General features: G+C 45.7%; 1 protein-coding gene across 2 annotated transcripts in view; it reads right to left on the minus strand.

Annotated features, from left to right (window-relative positions):
* PDE6A (phosphodiesterase 6A) overlaps window positions 1-14009 on the minus strand; it is a 45761-nt gene that overhangs the window by 13194 nt on the left and 18558 nt on the right. The window contains exons 8-17 of one of the 2 annotated variants that reach the window (XM_059698878.1): window positions 13060-13107; window positions 11060-11143; window positions 10329-10472; window positions 9117-9182; window positions 8747-8893; window positions 7789-7896; window positions 5976-6085; window positions 4338-4425; window positions 4059-4159; window positions 3553-3660 (exon numbers count right to left, since the gene is read on the minus strand). In XM_059698878.1, the coding sequence (XP_059554861.1) occupies window positions 3553-3660; window positions 4059-4159; window positions 4338-4425; window positions 5976-6085; window positions 7789-7896; window positions 8747-8893; window positions 9117-9182; window positions 10329-10472; window positions 11060-11143; window positions 13060-13107 (1004 nt within the window). Of the gene's footprint in view, window positions 1-3552; window positions 3661-4058; window positions 4160-4337; window positions 4426-5975; window positions 6086-7788; window positions 7897-8746; window positions 8894-9116; window positions 9183-10328; window positions 10473-11059; window positions 11210-13059; window positions 13108-14009 lie in introns of both variants that reach the window. The other variant, XM_059698877.1, reaches the window with a different exon arrangement.

Below are 14009 nucleotides of genomic sequence, written 5' to 3' on the forward strand. Positions count from 1 at the left end.
TTTGGAAATCCTTCCTATCTTTTTTTTTGTAAAGGCTATATGGCATTCCATTGTATGAAAAGTACAGAAACCTCATTTCAAATGTAGTAGGGCTCTGAGCAGTGGTTAGAGCGTCAACCCGTGCACCGAAGGGTCACAGGTTCTGTTCCCCGTCAAGGGCACATACCTGGGTTGCAGGTTCAATTCCTAGCCCTGGTCTCAGGGCACATGCAGGAGGCAACCAATAAATGGTCTCTCTCTCTCTCTCTCTCTCTCTCTCTCTCTCTTCCCTCCCTTCCTTCCTCCCTCTACTTTCTCTAAAAATCAATGGAAAAAAATATCCTCAGGTGAGGCTCAACAAAACAAAACATACAAATAAAAAAGTACTAGGAAGGCCAGAAGGGGGCGCTCTCTCATGCCCTACATAGTCCTCAAAGCATAATAGGGAGCTCTCTGTTTATGGTAGTCCTCCCAATTTCCTCTTCCCCTCTATAAAATAGTTTCCTCTTTGTTTTAGCAGACTTGTCTGCCATGGTTGCTTGTTCTGTATTGCAATTCTTTGTTAGTCCTGAATCAACCTATTTTGCCGGCAAAATATCTAGCTGACTTTTTGTTGCCCCCAAATGGATATTTAAGTTGCTTTCCATCTTTTTGTGTGATTACAAATAATGCTGCGATGAATAACTGTACATACTCCTTGGCACACAGGTGGGAGGATACCTCGGGGGTAAATCCTAGGTGTGGATTGCTGGGTCTGAGAGTATTTACAGTTGTCGGGGTGTTGCCCACAGTAAAGGCTGCGCCCATTTACTTTCCCAGCAGTGAATGAGATTGCCTGTTGCCACTCTCTGCCCAACCGCAGTGTGCTATCAAACGTTTAATCTTTGCCAGGAGGAGTGTAAATAATAATTATATCTCAGTGTAATTTGATTTTGCATTTCTCTTAATATGAGCACAGTCTTCTTCTCACATGTTTACACCCTCTGTATTCTTTTCTGGGAAAGAACTGTTCATGCCTTTTGCTCAGTTTTCTATTGGATTAGTCTTTTTCTTGAATTGTATTAACACTCTATTTACTAAGGAATTAGGTCTCTCTCTCTCTCTCTCTCTCTCTCTCTCTCTCTCTCTCTCTCTCTCTCTCCAGAAATGCTGCATATATTCTTCCCCAGATTATCACTTGCATTCTGACTTCAGCTATGCATTCCTATGTGTGTTGTGCAGAAATCCCTAATTTTTAGGTAGTCACGTTTACAAATAAATTTATGACTTTTGAATTTTATGTCTCACTTAGAAGCACTTACTCTGGAATTATTCTCTTTAACTCTACCAATTATCACAAAAATGAAGTAGATATTTTCCTTGAAATGACCTTAAATGAATAGTTAACTAAGGAGCATAGGCAACGTTTAATATAAAGTCCCCCTACCCAGGAACAGGGTGTTCTTCCCACTTGTTCACGTCTCCGCTGCGCCATTTTGAAATGTCAGGTGAGGCTGCTCCCTGGTCGGTAGTCTGAATGTGCCCCCTGCTCAGGGGAGCAGGTCCCACAGCTCCCAAGGATCGGGGACCCTGTGGAGGCCTGATTGGACAATGCAGGGCTGAGAGAATGGCAACTTGCCCCTTGTCCCCTCTTCCCTGTGCCTGTCCCAGCGGCTGCCCCTTCTCTGTTGCAGAGGTTGCTACATTTGTGACTTAATCAAGCCTCATCTCCACAGAAGCACCTGGAGATAAACAATCAACCTGACATTTCCTTGGAAAGGCCTGTTCTCCGTCAACACCCAGGACCCATCACAGGGGAGCCAGGGACTTGGGCCACGTATTCACAAAGGGCCTTTCATTTATGCTTCTCACCCCATCATGGATTGAGGTGACTCGTGGGAGCACATTGAGAGACGTGAAAGAAGGTATTTACCAGAGAACTTCTATTTGAGTCCCATTACCAGACCTCCTGCTAACAAGGCCACGATTCATTTTATATAAATCAGGTGACTCGTTTATGAATAGCACAGCTAGACTGCAGGAGTTGCTATATAGAAAGAAATACTAAAGTGAAGCCACATATTTTGAGTGACACATAGTTATCACTCAAATCATAATTAGCACAATACTCTGTTTTGTGCCGGGAGCTGGTCCATCCTTCCTGTTTCAAGGGACCTGGCGTATATGGCATACTGTTCTTAATATGTTTGCTCACCTTCTTGGCGCTGTGTTTTAACCAAGGTCACCTCTCTGAGAAAGGTTGTTTCCCCAGGTAGGGATTTTTCCCTGAAGTTAGGGAGGGGATAAAACCCCTTAACTAAGTGCCAGGCAGGTAGTTAATCACTTTAACTACAAACAATCACACTTAAGCTACATAATCTTTACTCCCTGGAATGGAGATAAGAAACGCCCTAACCTTTGGAATAGAGATTGATAGGATTGGAATCAACTGATATAAATACAGATGTAACAAGACAACAGGACACAGAACCTAGACACAGAACCTAGAGACAGAACCTAGCGAGAGAACATGGCAAAAGATCCTGGACAGAAACTGGCCACAGAACCTAGACACAGAACCTACACAGAACATAGACACAGAACCGACACAGAACCTAGACACAGAACCTACACAGAACCTAGACACAGAACCTAGAAAGAGAACCTAGAGACAGAACATGGCAACAGAACCTAGAGACAGAACCTAGCGAGAGAACCTGGCTGAAGATCCTAGAGACAGAACCTGGCTACAGAACCTAGATAGAACATGGCAAGAGAACCTGACTAGAACCTGGTGACTGAACCTGGCTGGAGAACCTGGACAGAACCTGGCTGGAGAACCTAGAGAGGGAACATGGCTACAGAACTTCGCTGGAGTTCCTGAACAGAACTTGGCTGGAGATCCTGACCAGACCCTGACAAGAGAACCTGGCTATGATGATCAACTGAACTCAGCCTCCGTGTCATTCATTCTTCACCGACTCCATCCACACCTTTGGGGACCCCTGGACCTGCTGGAGTTGGATCACAGCATTTTTGTAAAAAAAAAAAAATGGCCAAAACCGATTTGGCTCAGTGGATAGAGCGTCGGCCTGCTGACTGAAAGGTCCCAGGTTCGATTCCGGTCAAGGGCATGTACCTGGGTTGCGGGCACATCCCCAGTGGGAGATGTGCAGGAGGCAGCTGATCGATGTTTCTCTCTCATCGATGTTTCTAGCTCTCTCTCTCTCTCCCTTCCTCTCTGTAAAAAATCAATAAAATATATTTTAAAAAAAAATGTTAAAGTTATAATTTTACCACCAATTCCGAATTATATGAAGGAAACACTTCGAATATTATACTTTTTTTATACAGAGAAATAAAGTAACACTGTATTGTTTTGAATTTTAGTGCCAAAAAAAAAAAAGGTTAATCATATACCATGATTTCTACAATTCTGGTTTGGCATAACCTCATTTTCCCCCCAGATGTTAAAGGCCTCCAAAATGGACAGTACCCCAGGGGTCTTCTGAGGGCAGCAAGGCCTGTCACTTCAGCAGCTCATCTTATGATCCTGGGATAAGAGGATCAGGGTTTAAGCCCCTCTCAACTCACATAACGATTTCCTTCCGCGTCTGTTCCAGCATCATGTACTGCGTCCACTCCTGTTGCGTTTCAAATGTCTTCGATTGGTCCACGATCTTTTGGAACATTGTCCTCTTCCTACAAAACACACCGATGTGTTCATGGAGCAAATCTTAGAATAAGACACGCCTGGGCTTCTAACATCGGCCATTTCAGATAGAGGCTTCTTAAAACAACATGATTAACAAAACAGCATTAAAAGAACCAGGGCCTGGGAGTGAAGACCTATGTTTCTAATCCAGACTGTCAAACTTGTTATCTGATCTTAGCAAATCTCTTTTCCTGGATCTCAGTTTTCCATCTGTACAATGGGAGCGATACGATCTAACTCACAGAGCTGTGGTGAGAATAATGGTCCATAGCACAAGGGTTGTCTCGCACACAGTACACATGAATTGCTTGGAACTGTGATGTTTCTTATTGTAATAATCATTGCTATTGCTACTCTTATTCTTAAAATGAGAAGAAATACTAACTTGAAATACAGGGCGAGGTCTGTGGCAATGATGGCTATGTCCATCATGTGGATTGCATGTTCGTGCTGCCTGCGATTGAGGTTTTGGAAGATGTTCAAGCCCTAAGGAGAAAATCAGAGGAGAGGTGTGAGAAGTGATCCTGGCGGTAAAGTCACCCAACTACTGATGGTCACCCCAGATGATGGGAGAGGCAGCCCAGGCCAATGGGAAGAGCGCTGCCTGGCCACACGCGGGCTTCATGTGAGGTGGGGGCTCCTGTGCAGAGGGCCCTCCTCCTACCTCATCTCGCAGCAGTGTTTTTCCAAACTCCAAGTGGTGTCTTTCCAAGATGGAGGAGCCATGGAGCTTGGCCAGTGGGTTCTGGGATCTGAATGGCAAAGAAAGGGAGACACACACAGAGAGAATCAACATGGAATGGCGGAGATGAAGGTTAAAGACGTCACCCAGTCCTGCCACCTCCTAATTCTGCCGGCAGAGAGGCTGAGCCCAGAGTGAGAGGAACTTGTCAGACAGTGAGGTGGGAGCCGGGACCAGACATCAGGTCTCCTGGCCCTTAGGCTTTAGCGGATTCTGAGGGTCTTTGGGGTCATGGACTCATTAGAGAAGCTGTTGAATAGTGTGGACTCTCATCCCCAGAAAAAGGCACAAACATACACAATGCCAAGTGCAATTTTAGAGATTCATGTACCTCCTATAGTCATCCATAAACACTGGCGCTGGGCCATTCTTTAATGGTCACCAAGCCCTAAGTCCTCCATACCTGAGTCTTAGGGGAAGCCATTAAATCCCTCAAAGCAGTGTGTTTTTTCTCGTCTTTATTTAATAAATATTTTTTCAGCACTTACCATGGGTCACACAGTGACCTCAGTACTTAGCTTCTCACAAGATAAGATGTAAACACAGTCTCTAGCCTTGGAGCAGCGTGCAAGTATTGAGAAGACTCAGAGGAGCATGTTCTGGTGCTTGTTAATGACTTACAGATTATGGGCGCTGGGCAGAGCCTCAGTTCCTCATCAGTAATATGGGTATAACATTCATTCCTGCTCTGTCCAGCCCACAAGTTGGTCATGAGGGTCCACCAAGATCATGGTTCAAGGACTATGCTTCAGAGCCTATCTGGAATCTAAGCTCTGAGAGGACAGGGACTGTGTCTGTTTTGTTCAGCATGTACCTCCTTTGCATAGCTTAGGGCCTACCACACTTGTATTCAGAGCATTATCAATACAAGGTGGATGAATGATTATCAGTTACTAACCTCTTGGCTTAAATTAGTTCAGTAGGTAGGAAGGGAAGGAAGAGAGTGAGGGAGTTTAATGTATTTGTTTCCTGTTGCTGCTATAAAAAATGATGACAAACTCAATGGCTTAAAACTAAAAATGTATTTTATCTACAGCTCTACAGTTCAGTCTAAAATGGGTCTGCATACTGCCTTTCTTTCTGGAGACTCTAGGGGAGAACCTATTTCCTTGCTTTTTCTAGCTTCTAGAGGCCACCTATATTCCTTGGATTTTGCAGCTTATTTCCCACTTTCAAAGCCTGCCGTGTAGTATCTTCTCTCCTCTCTTACTTCCCTCCTCCCCCTTATAAGGACTCTTCTGATTACATGGGCCCCACTCAGATGATCCAGGATAATCCCTATATTTCAAGATCCTTCACTTCATCATAGTTTTGCAATCCCTTTTGAATATAGGGCAACATATTCCCAGGCTCCAGGCATTTGGGCGTGGAAATAGTTGGGAATCATTTATTCTGTTTGTTGCAGGAGTTTACCCAGACCCAAAAGGCAGGAGGAAGTGGGGGGCTATAGACAGCAGGACTTACTCCCGGGCCAGAGAGTCTGTCTAGAAGCTGTTCAGACTTGGGGAATGGATCCTGGGGTAGAGGGTAGGGAGGGGGGGCTGGGAAGGGCTGACTCACTTCATCTGGTAGAGGTTGTTGGTGCCTCTGTGGTCGATGTCGTGGCAGAAGGCAGCGGTGACCATGGCCAAGGCCTCCAGGTCTGTGAAGTATCGTTTCAGCTTTCCGGTCTGGAAGGACAATCAGAGGTGCCACTCACTCCTGTCTTGTAGGATTGGAAGCAGGACTGAAGGGCAAGTGGAGAGCCTCGAGCTTGGAAACATCAATCTGATCTTGGCTCTGCCCCTGTGGCTGCAGGGAGACCAGATGTTTGCCTGAGATGCAGGACTTTCCATGCTGGAACTGGAACTGTCCCAGGCAAACGGGGACGGCTGGTCACCCTCCCTCCTCCTGAGCGACCTTTGCTGGTCCCATCTCTCTCTGGGCCTCAGTATCCCAACCTGCACACTAGAGGCGAAGGGCATTGGGATAGATGACTGATGAGAAACTTGCGAGGTTGTAGGATTCGGAGGGTTTTTGAACATGGCCAGACTGGTAAAGCTAGCCATCCGAACCTGGTCTATCGGTTCAAGCACAGCCCTGGGGAATCTACCCCTGAGTCTCCCTCAAATACCTTGTTGAGTGTTGGGGGGGAGGGGAGGGTGTGTGCGGGGGGTGGGAAGAGCCTGGAGAGGTGATGCTGACTCTGTGACTCTAAAAAATAAGTCAAGTCTAAGCCGTGTCATCGTCACTTTATTTGGTGACAGGGCCAGAATTCCTGCCTCCAGGCTCCAGTGCCTACTCTGGCCTGACCATTCCAGCCACAGAGAAAGGAATGAGAATGAGGAAGGTGGGGCAGAGATTTGCATCATTATCTGCATGGGAAATCACTTAAGTGAACTATAAAGTGCTCTGAATCCTCTGAGCCAAAAATGAGGAACACCAACACACATTAGCACATCCATCCAAGGGCACGGCAGCGTTGTCTGTAAGGGCGAAAGGGCAAACAAGCCCATGCCCAGCACTAGTGCTGAGTAAAAAAATATGGTATATTTAAACAATACAGGATTCTCTGCACCATTCAATTATATAAGCCTTGAAAATAGTGTGCTGAGCAAAATAAACCTGCTTCTACTCAAACTCATAAAGATGGAAAGTAGAATGGCAGTCACCAGGAGCTCGGGAGTGTGGGGAACAGGGAGTTGTGTGGGATATGAAAACGTTCTAGATGGATCGTAGTGATGGTTGCACAGCATTGTGAATGTACTTAATGCCACTAAAGCAGTGGTTCTCAACCTTGGCTGCACATTAGAATCACCGGGGAATCTTTTTAAAATCCTGATTTCTGGGCCTCATCCTCCAGAAATTCTGTTTCTTTGTTATGGGGTGGGGCCACAACATTAATAACAAAGAAACAGAATTTCCGGAGGATGAGGCCCAGAAATCAGGATTTTAAAAAGATTCCCCGGTGATTCTAATGTGCAGCCAAGGTTGAGAACCAATGCACTAAACAGAGCGCCTAAAAATGATTAAAATTTTCCATTACGTATATTTTACCATAATAAAAAATATATAAAGAGTGTGATTGTATATTTATCTATTTTCAAATAAAAAAGAATATTATAGAATAATAAACAAAATAAGGGGTGTGTGTGTGTGTGTGTGTATGTGTTTGCGCGCGCACATACAAATAAGTTTTGAAGCTTCCAGTAGAGAATTTGGATGGTGCTATGCCAGGATTATCTCCAAATAACTGGACTGGGGTTATAATCTTGGAATTCATTTATGCTGAGCATGTGCTCTTTTGCATAATCTCAAAAAGCAATAAATAGAGTGGACAGCGCTGCTGCTGCTGCTGCTGCGTGGAGCTGCACCAGGTCGGTTGTCGCCGTACCACCAGCAAGGAGAACATGGTCTGCCCCACGTTGAAGCCGTGCCGCCAGTTGTGGTAGGTGATCCTGCGGTAGCCCTTGCTCAGGGAGTACATGAACCGCACCAGCGCCTGCAAAACACACACATCAGCCGGGCCCGCAAGGACCCCCCGCTGGGTGCCCTGCCTGCTGCACCAGGAGGTGGGAACTAGTCATTGATGGATAATGCTGTGCAAACCCTTTGCAACTGCTAAGCACTGTGGGAATGGACGTTATGAAATCAGGTGGATAGAAGTCACTCCGTTTATTTCCACCAATTGAGTTTCATCAGTGATTCCCAAACTGTGCCCCAGATTGCTACTGGCCGGGAAGAAGCTAACAGGAATTTTGCAGGGAAGGAAAAAACAAAAGGGGACTTTAAATCAGTGGCTTTCAAATTTATTAGAATCACCCAGAGAGATCGTTAAAACACACGTTCTGATTCGCTAGAGCTGGGAGAGAGAGATTGCATTTCTGATACATTCTCAGGCTGTGCTGATGTGGCTTGGGGTAACACTTTGAATCCAACAAATCTGGAAAATTCTCACACAATACACTCCCACCTCCACCTTCTCTGTCCATCTCCATACCCCTCCTTTTACAATAAGGAATTCTGCAGGGGAAAAGTCCTTCTTAAATGGACTTAACCGATGTTGCCCACTCTCATTTGACTATAGGACCCCCTTTTTTTCACCCCATGAACTCACAGCCTTCGGAACTCAGTGCCTGAAAGCCCACCTCAAGAAGCCAATGCACCCCAAATGCAGAGGAACTGTGTGTTTCATTTTTTATAAATGATTCATCTGTGCAACATGGCTAATACTTTAAATCCCAAAAGCCAAAGGTATAATCTTTTTAAGTATGGATTAAGTTTAAATTTCCAGATTGAGTTTTCAAAGCAAGGAAGCAAGAAAAAGGGAAATCAAAGAGATTTGACCTTACCTCCTGTGGAATATGAAATTTATCTACCACTTTGAGCTCATAATACATCTGTATCCCACATTTCACCAGCTCCAGTTCCGTCAGGGGCAGGTCACTGAAGTGGAATTTATTAATTTCATATTTCTCTGCATCTGGCAGCTCTTCTTGCTGTAGAAGGAATGGAGTCAAGTGACTGAGACAAATCAAGTGTTCCTGTGTCTTTCCCTGTCTCCCCCCAGGCCTGTCCCGGTCCCGGGTCTGCTGGGAGGATCAGAGCCACAAGGGTCACTCTTTGCAAACCTCCTCCCCCCTCCCCCATCATCCTCTTAACCCCCCACCCCTACACGCTCAGAGGACACCCTGTGCTTGTTAGGTCAGGGCCAGTGCTCACCAGGATCTCAGCCAGCTCCTCTTCCTCGCATTCCCACGGTTCCTTTCCATACACCTCTCTGGTTTTCTGCCCAACATAGCAGAGAGAAGAAAATAGGTTACTACATCTAAGGTCTAAATATGCCTCCACTTTACACTTCCCTTTGTCTCCTTCCTCTGAAGTCCTTGCAAGAGGACCATCAACTCAGAGAGGCTGCTGGTTTGGGGGAGTTGTCTTTTTTTTATATATATTTTTATTGATTTCAGAGAGGAAGGGAGAGGGGGGAAGAGAGAGAGAGAGAGAAACGTCAGTGATGAGAGAGAATCATTGATCGACTGCCTCCTGCACGCCCCCTACTGAGGATCGATCTTGCAACCCGGGTATGTGCCCTTAACGGGAAGCAAACCTGGGACCCTTCAGTCTGCAGGCCGATGCTCTATCCACTGAGCCAAACCGGCTAGGGTGAGGCTGCTGTTTACCATTCATGGATGAGCAAATTCAGAGTCGTGGGCTTTGGAGCTGGCATCCAAATTTGAGCTCTGCTACTTACTAGCAGTGTTATTGAATGCCTCTGATCCTCCATTTCCTCATCGTAAAATGGGGTCAAAGTACTAACTGGCCTGGCCGGCGTGGCTCGGTGGTTGAGTGTTGACCTATTAACCAGGAGGTCACCATTCAATAGCGGTCAAGGGTGCATGCCTGGGTTGGGGGCTCAATCCTCAGTCTGGGACATGCAGGAGGCAGCTGATTAATGATTCTCTCTTACCATTGATGTTTCTATCTCCCTCTCCCTCTCCCTCTCCCTCTCCCTCTCCCTCTCCCTCTCCCTCTCCCTCTCCCTCTCCCTCTCCCTCTCCCTCTCCCTCTCCCTCTCCCTCTCCCTCTCCCTCTCTTTCTCCCTCTCCCTCCTCCTCCCCCTCTCCCTCTCCCTCTCCCTTCTCTGAAATCAATAAAAATATATTTTAAAATAGTTTTTTAATTACTTGAAAGTAAATTGAAGTGACCCAGCAAGGGGCAGCTGTCCCCAGGCCTCACAGCAGCCATTATGTACAACCCTCTGGCCCTGGTCGGTCCATCCATTCATCCATTTCACTTGAGGGTCTGGGGCAAGCCCACCGCAGCCCATCCCCATCTCTCAGAGTTTTCAGTCCAACCCCCCCCCCCTCCCCCCGGCCACATCTCCAGGGCAAAGTCTCTGCCAGAGAGAAGGAGCAAGAAAAGGGCTTTACCCACCAGGATTTTCTGGATTTCTTCATTGTCACACTTCACATGATATTTTACCATATCCTGGAAAATATCCTTCCTATATTCCAGTTTGTTCATTGACTCATAGGTATCAGGATTTAAGACAGACCAGCCCAGGAATTGAACCAAAGACTGGAGAAAGAAGAAAAAAAAAGAAAAGAAAGAAAGATCAGAGGCAGAACAGCCAGGTTTGATCCTGCCTCTGTAACTTTGGGCAAGACTCTCAAAAACCTCCATTTTCTCCTATAAAATGGGTTTAATAAACCCTTCACAAAGAGATGTTGTGAGGATAAAATAATGCATGGAAATGCACTTTCAGTAAAGCACTAACATACATAAAGCTTCATTCTTGTACATAATAATGCCACAAGAGGGAATGTATTGTGTGTACGTTGGGAACAAAGGTAGGGGGGTAGATGGGAACTCTGTAACTTTTTGCTTAATTTTTCTATGAACCTGATGCTGCTCTAAAAGGCAAAGTTTATTGATTTTCTTAAAACGGGCCTGTGGCTTTCTCTAATAACATGTGGCCGTGCAGAAGGGAGAGCGAAGAAAGCAGACGTGGCAGTTAAGTCAGGGTCGCGTGAGCTCCCCGCCCTCCACAGATTGGGCAGCAGCACAGTGGGGTCCCCACCACGGGGCCCCCGAGACCACGCTCCGGGCGGGCTGACTCTGAAGCTCTGAATCTCAACAGCAGAAGACTTCCTTGCAAACCATACCTCCATGAGGGTCTCGTCCATTTCATCGAAGGGCTTCCCATCTTTGCGATTGTAAAACGTGGCCACCCCAACAATTTCTTCCTTCTTGTTCACAATAGGCATAGAAAGGACATTTTTAATCACCCACCCAGACTCGTCCAGAGGCTCTTTCTACAAGACAAGAACCAGAGTCGGTTTCCTTGAGACCAGGCTGCAGAGGCAGCTGCGATGCACTGCATGCCGAGTCATGACCCGGGTTGGCTAAGGGACCACGAGAGCATAGACTTTGTTGGGTTTTGCATAGCTTCAGTCACCAAACAAACGCTAAGAGCAGCTAGTCCATCTGGTTGGCGCTCCTTTAGCCAGATAGTTGGAGAGTCTTCCAGTTCAAATGTTCCCAAGATTCTTAAGGTGGAGAGATCATTGTTATTCTTTAAATAACACTGGAACTCAGCACCTGTGGGAGGGTGTTCCCAGAGGGATACAGAACATCCCCCAAGGAGCACAGGGCTATGGTCACAAAACGAATTCAAGACCTGCCTTCCCCCCGACTCTTTACTTAGACTTCAGGGAATCCTGTCCTTCTGAAGGCCATGATAAGGGAACAGATTTTATTGAAAGTGAATGGGAAAACAGTGAAGATTTTGAAGCAGGGAAGTTAGCTGATGTAACCTATGTTTTAACATAAAATATGCATCCTACAGAGGATGAGTGGAAGACGGAAGGCTAGAATCTGAAAACAAGATTAGATTTGAGTTATTAATGTGGGTAAACTGTAATCCATCAGATGACTTGGGTACAGACCAAGTCCTGTCATGGTTGTAATCAGGGTAACAACTCTCCGTAACAGTTGGGCCTGTCGCACTGATATAGACAAAATCACAACCCAAGACGGTATATTTTAACTTCGGAGGTATGTTCCCTCTGAGCTCTTTCATAATGTTCTTTAAGGAGTACAAAATAATTCAATAATTGACCTGGCAGTGGTTTTATTCTTCCCTTCTTAATTATTTCCTGATTGCAAAAGATTTGTTTTAGTTAAACTTAGCATAGGAAACTCAAATATTGACAGGATGCCTAGAGCTGAAGAGGTCAAGAAGGATAAGATCTAAACTTTGACCAAAAGAAGACAATATTTTGCTGAAAGGAAATTCGTCTAAAAGACGAGGAAGGATCATAAAACATGAAGGAGGTACATCAACAGAGAGAAACATTCCTTGGCGTGGCCTTCAGGCTCTGCATGATCTGGCCTCTGTCTGCATCTCCCCCTGCTCCTCCCCTCATCAGTCTCTCTCTCTCAGATTCGCTGGCCTCTTTACTTTCTTCCAATAAGCCTTCTCTTTCGTGAAATCTTTCTTTGCTGCCAAACATAATGTCTCAGGGACACATTCCTTGATTCTTCTCAGATTAAGTCAGCCCAACCGCTGTCCCCAGAGATTTCCTCCTCTATCCCGTGGCCCTTGTCCTGGCCTGCTTCTCCCGGCATGTGACCTGAGCTCCCTGGAGATAAAGACCATGCCTGGCTGGTCCACCGTTTTGACCAGGATAGCATTGTGCCTATACGCCTGACACAGAGGATACCCTTCACAAACATTTGTGAAAAGGACAAACAAAATCAACTGGAATACTAAACAATATTTCATGAAGATCCCAAGGAGGAAGACATGACATTCAGCTAGGGAAAACAGAATAAAACTTCACTGAAATTTCATAGCAGTTGAGATTGTCATTGAAGGGCAGAAGGGATTTGGGCAGAAGATGATGGTTGGGGAAAGAACAGCATAAGCAAAGGTCCTGGGGCCAGAAAGCAAAGGATATGAATGTTAAACTTGAATGGGACTTTGGAATTCACCAAATTAACTCCCTCCCCACTTCCCTGGGCACATGATCTTTTTTCCCCACTCACGTTTTCACTTGGTGGAGAATGCTTTCCAATAAAGTAGATGGAGTCTAATGTGTTCTGATATTCTTTCGGGGCGGGAAGTATCATGTGACTAATACAGAAAATAAAAATTACTTACCTGGAATTCAAAAAAGTCCTCTGCAGGTGCATTCATGATGTTGCAGATCTAAAAGCCGTGAAAAGGAATAATGGAGCTGTTGTTAGACTTGACAAAGTGCCAGGTGAAGCAATGCGTGCTCTTTCAGAAACACTGTGTCCTTGCCCAGGGCATCCACATTCTTTTCATCAGGTAGACACTCTAGAGATGGTTTTGAATTATTAACTGAGGCTACTGGACAGAAAAGCTGCCTTGTAAACATTACTTCTTAGCATTTGCTTTGCTCCCGAGTCATTTCCAAACTGTGAAAAAGTAAAGGCTACAAATTGCCATTATTAAGGGCTGTTTTGTTTTCCCTCTTTTATTGCATATTTGGGTTGTGTTCTGTTTTTTCTTTTTATTCGTATAAATAATGCTGCTCTAAGCATCTTTGAAACAATGACATTTGGGTTCTGTTTGTTTTGTCAGGGAAGAGTTTTTCCTTCCTTGGGGTACCAATGCCAACGTAGAACAAGGAATGAAGAGTGCTGTAGCCCTGCTGTAATTGCCAGATTCTTCTCCTGAACATGGGACCCCCTTCTTATTATTTTGTACTCCTACCATGCAGATGGCACTTCTCTGATCCCACGAGGGTCCTGCCTGTGGGGCCACTGTGTAGTTGTGTAGTGTGTAACGCACGGAGGCATGTGGCTAAGGGATGTCTAGGAGTTGAAATTCTGTCTGGTCTCGACTTGCGAAAGCATTTCCCTAGCCTTTCTCTTTTCATCCACTGATGAAAAGTGGTCTCAGAGGGCGAGCTGTCCCTGCTCCTTTGAGAACTGCTCACCCACTGCACCGTCCCTCTGGCCTCCCCTTGGACCAGCGCCATTGGTTGCCATCATTCTCTCCTGATCTCTGACCTCTCCCAGGACTCTTTCCCCTCAGCCCATGAGCATGCTTGAGTCTCTCCCGTCTTTGACAATGAAATCCTC

The sequence above is a fragment of the Myotis daubentonii genome, chromosome 5 (assembly GCF_963259705.1).
Source record: "Myotis daubentonii chromosome 5, mMyoDau2.1, whole genome shotgun sequence".
NCBI classification, from domain to species: Eukaryota; Metazoa; Chordata; class Mammalia; order Chiroptera; family Vespertilionidae; genus Myotis; species Myotis daubentonii.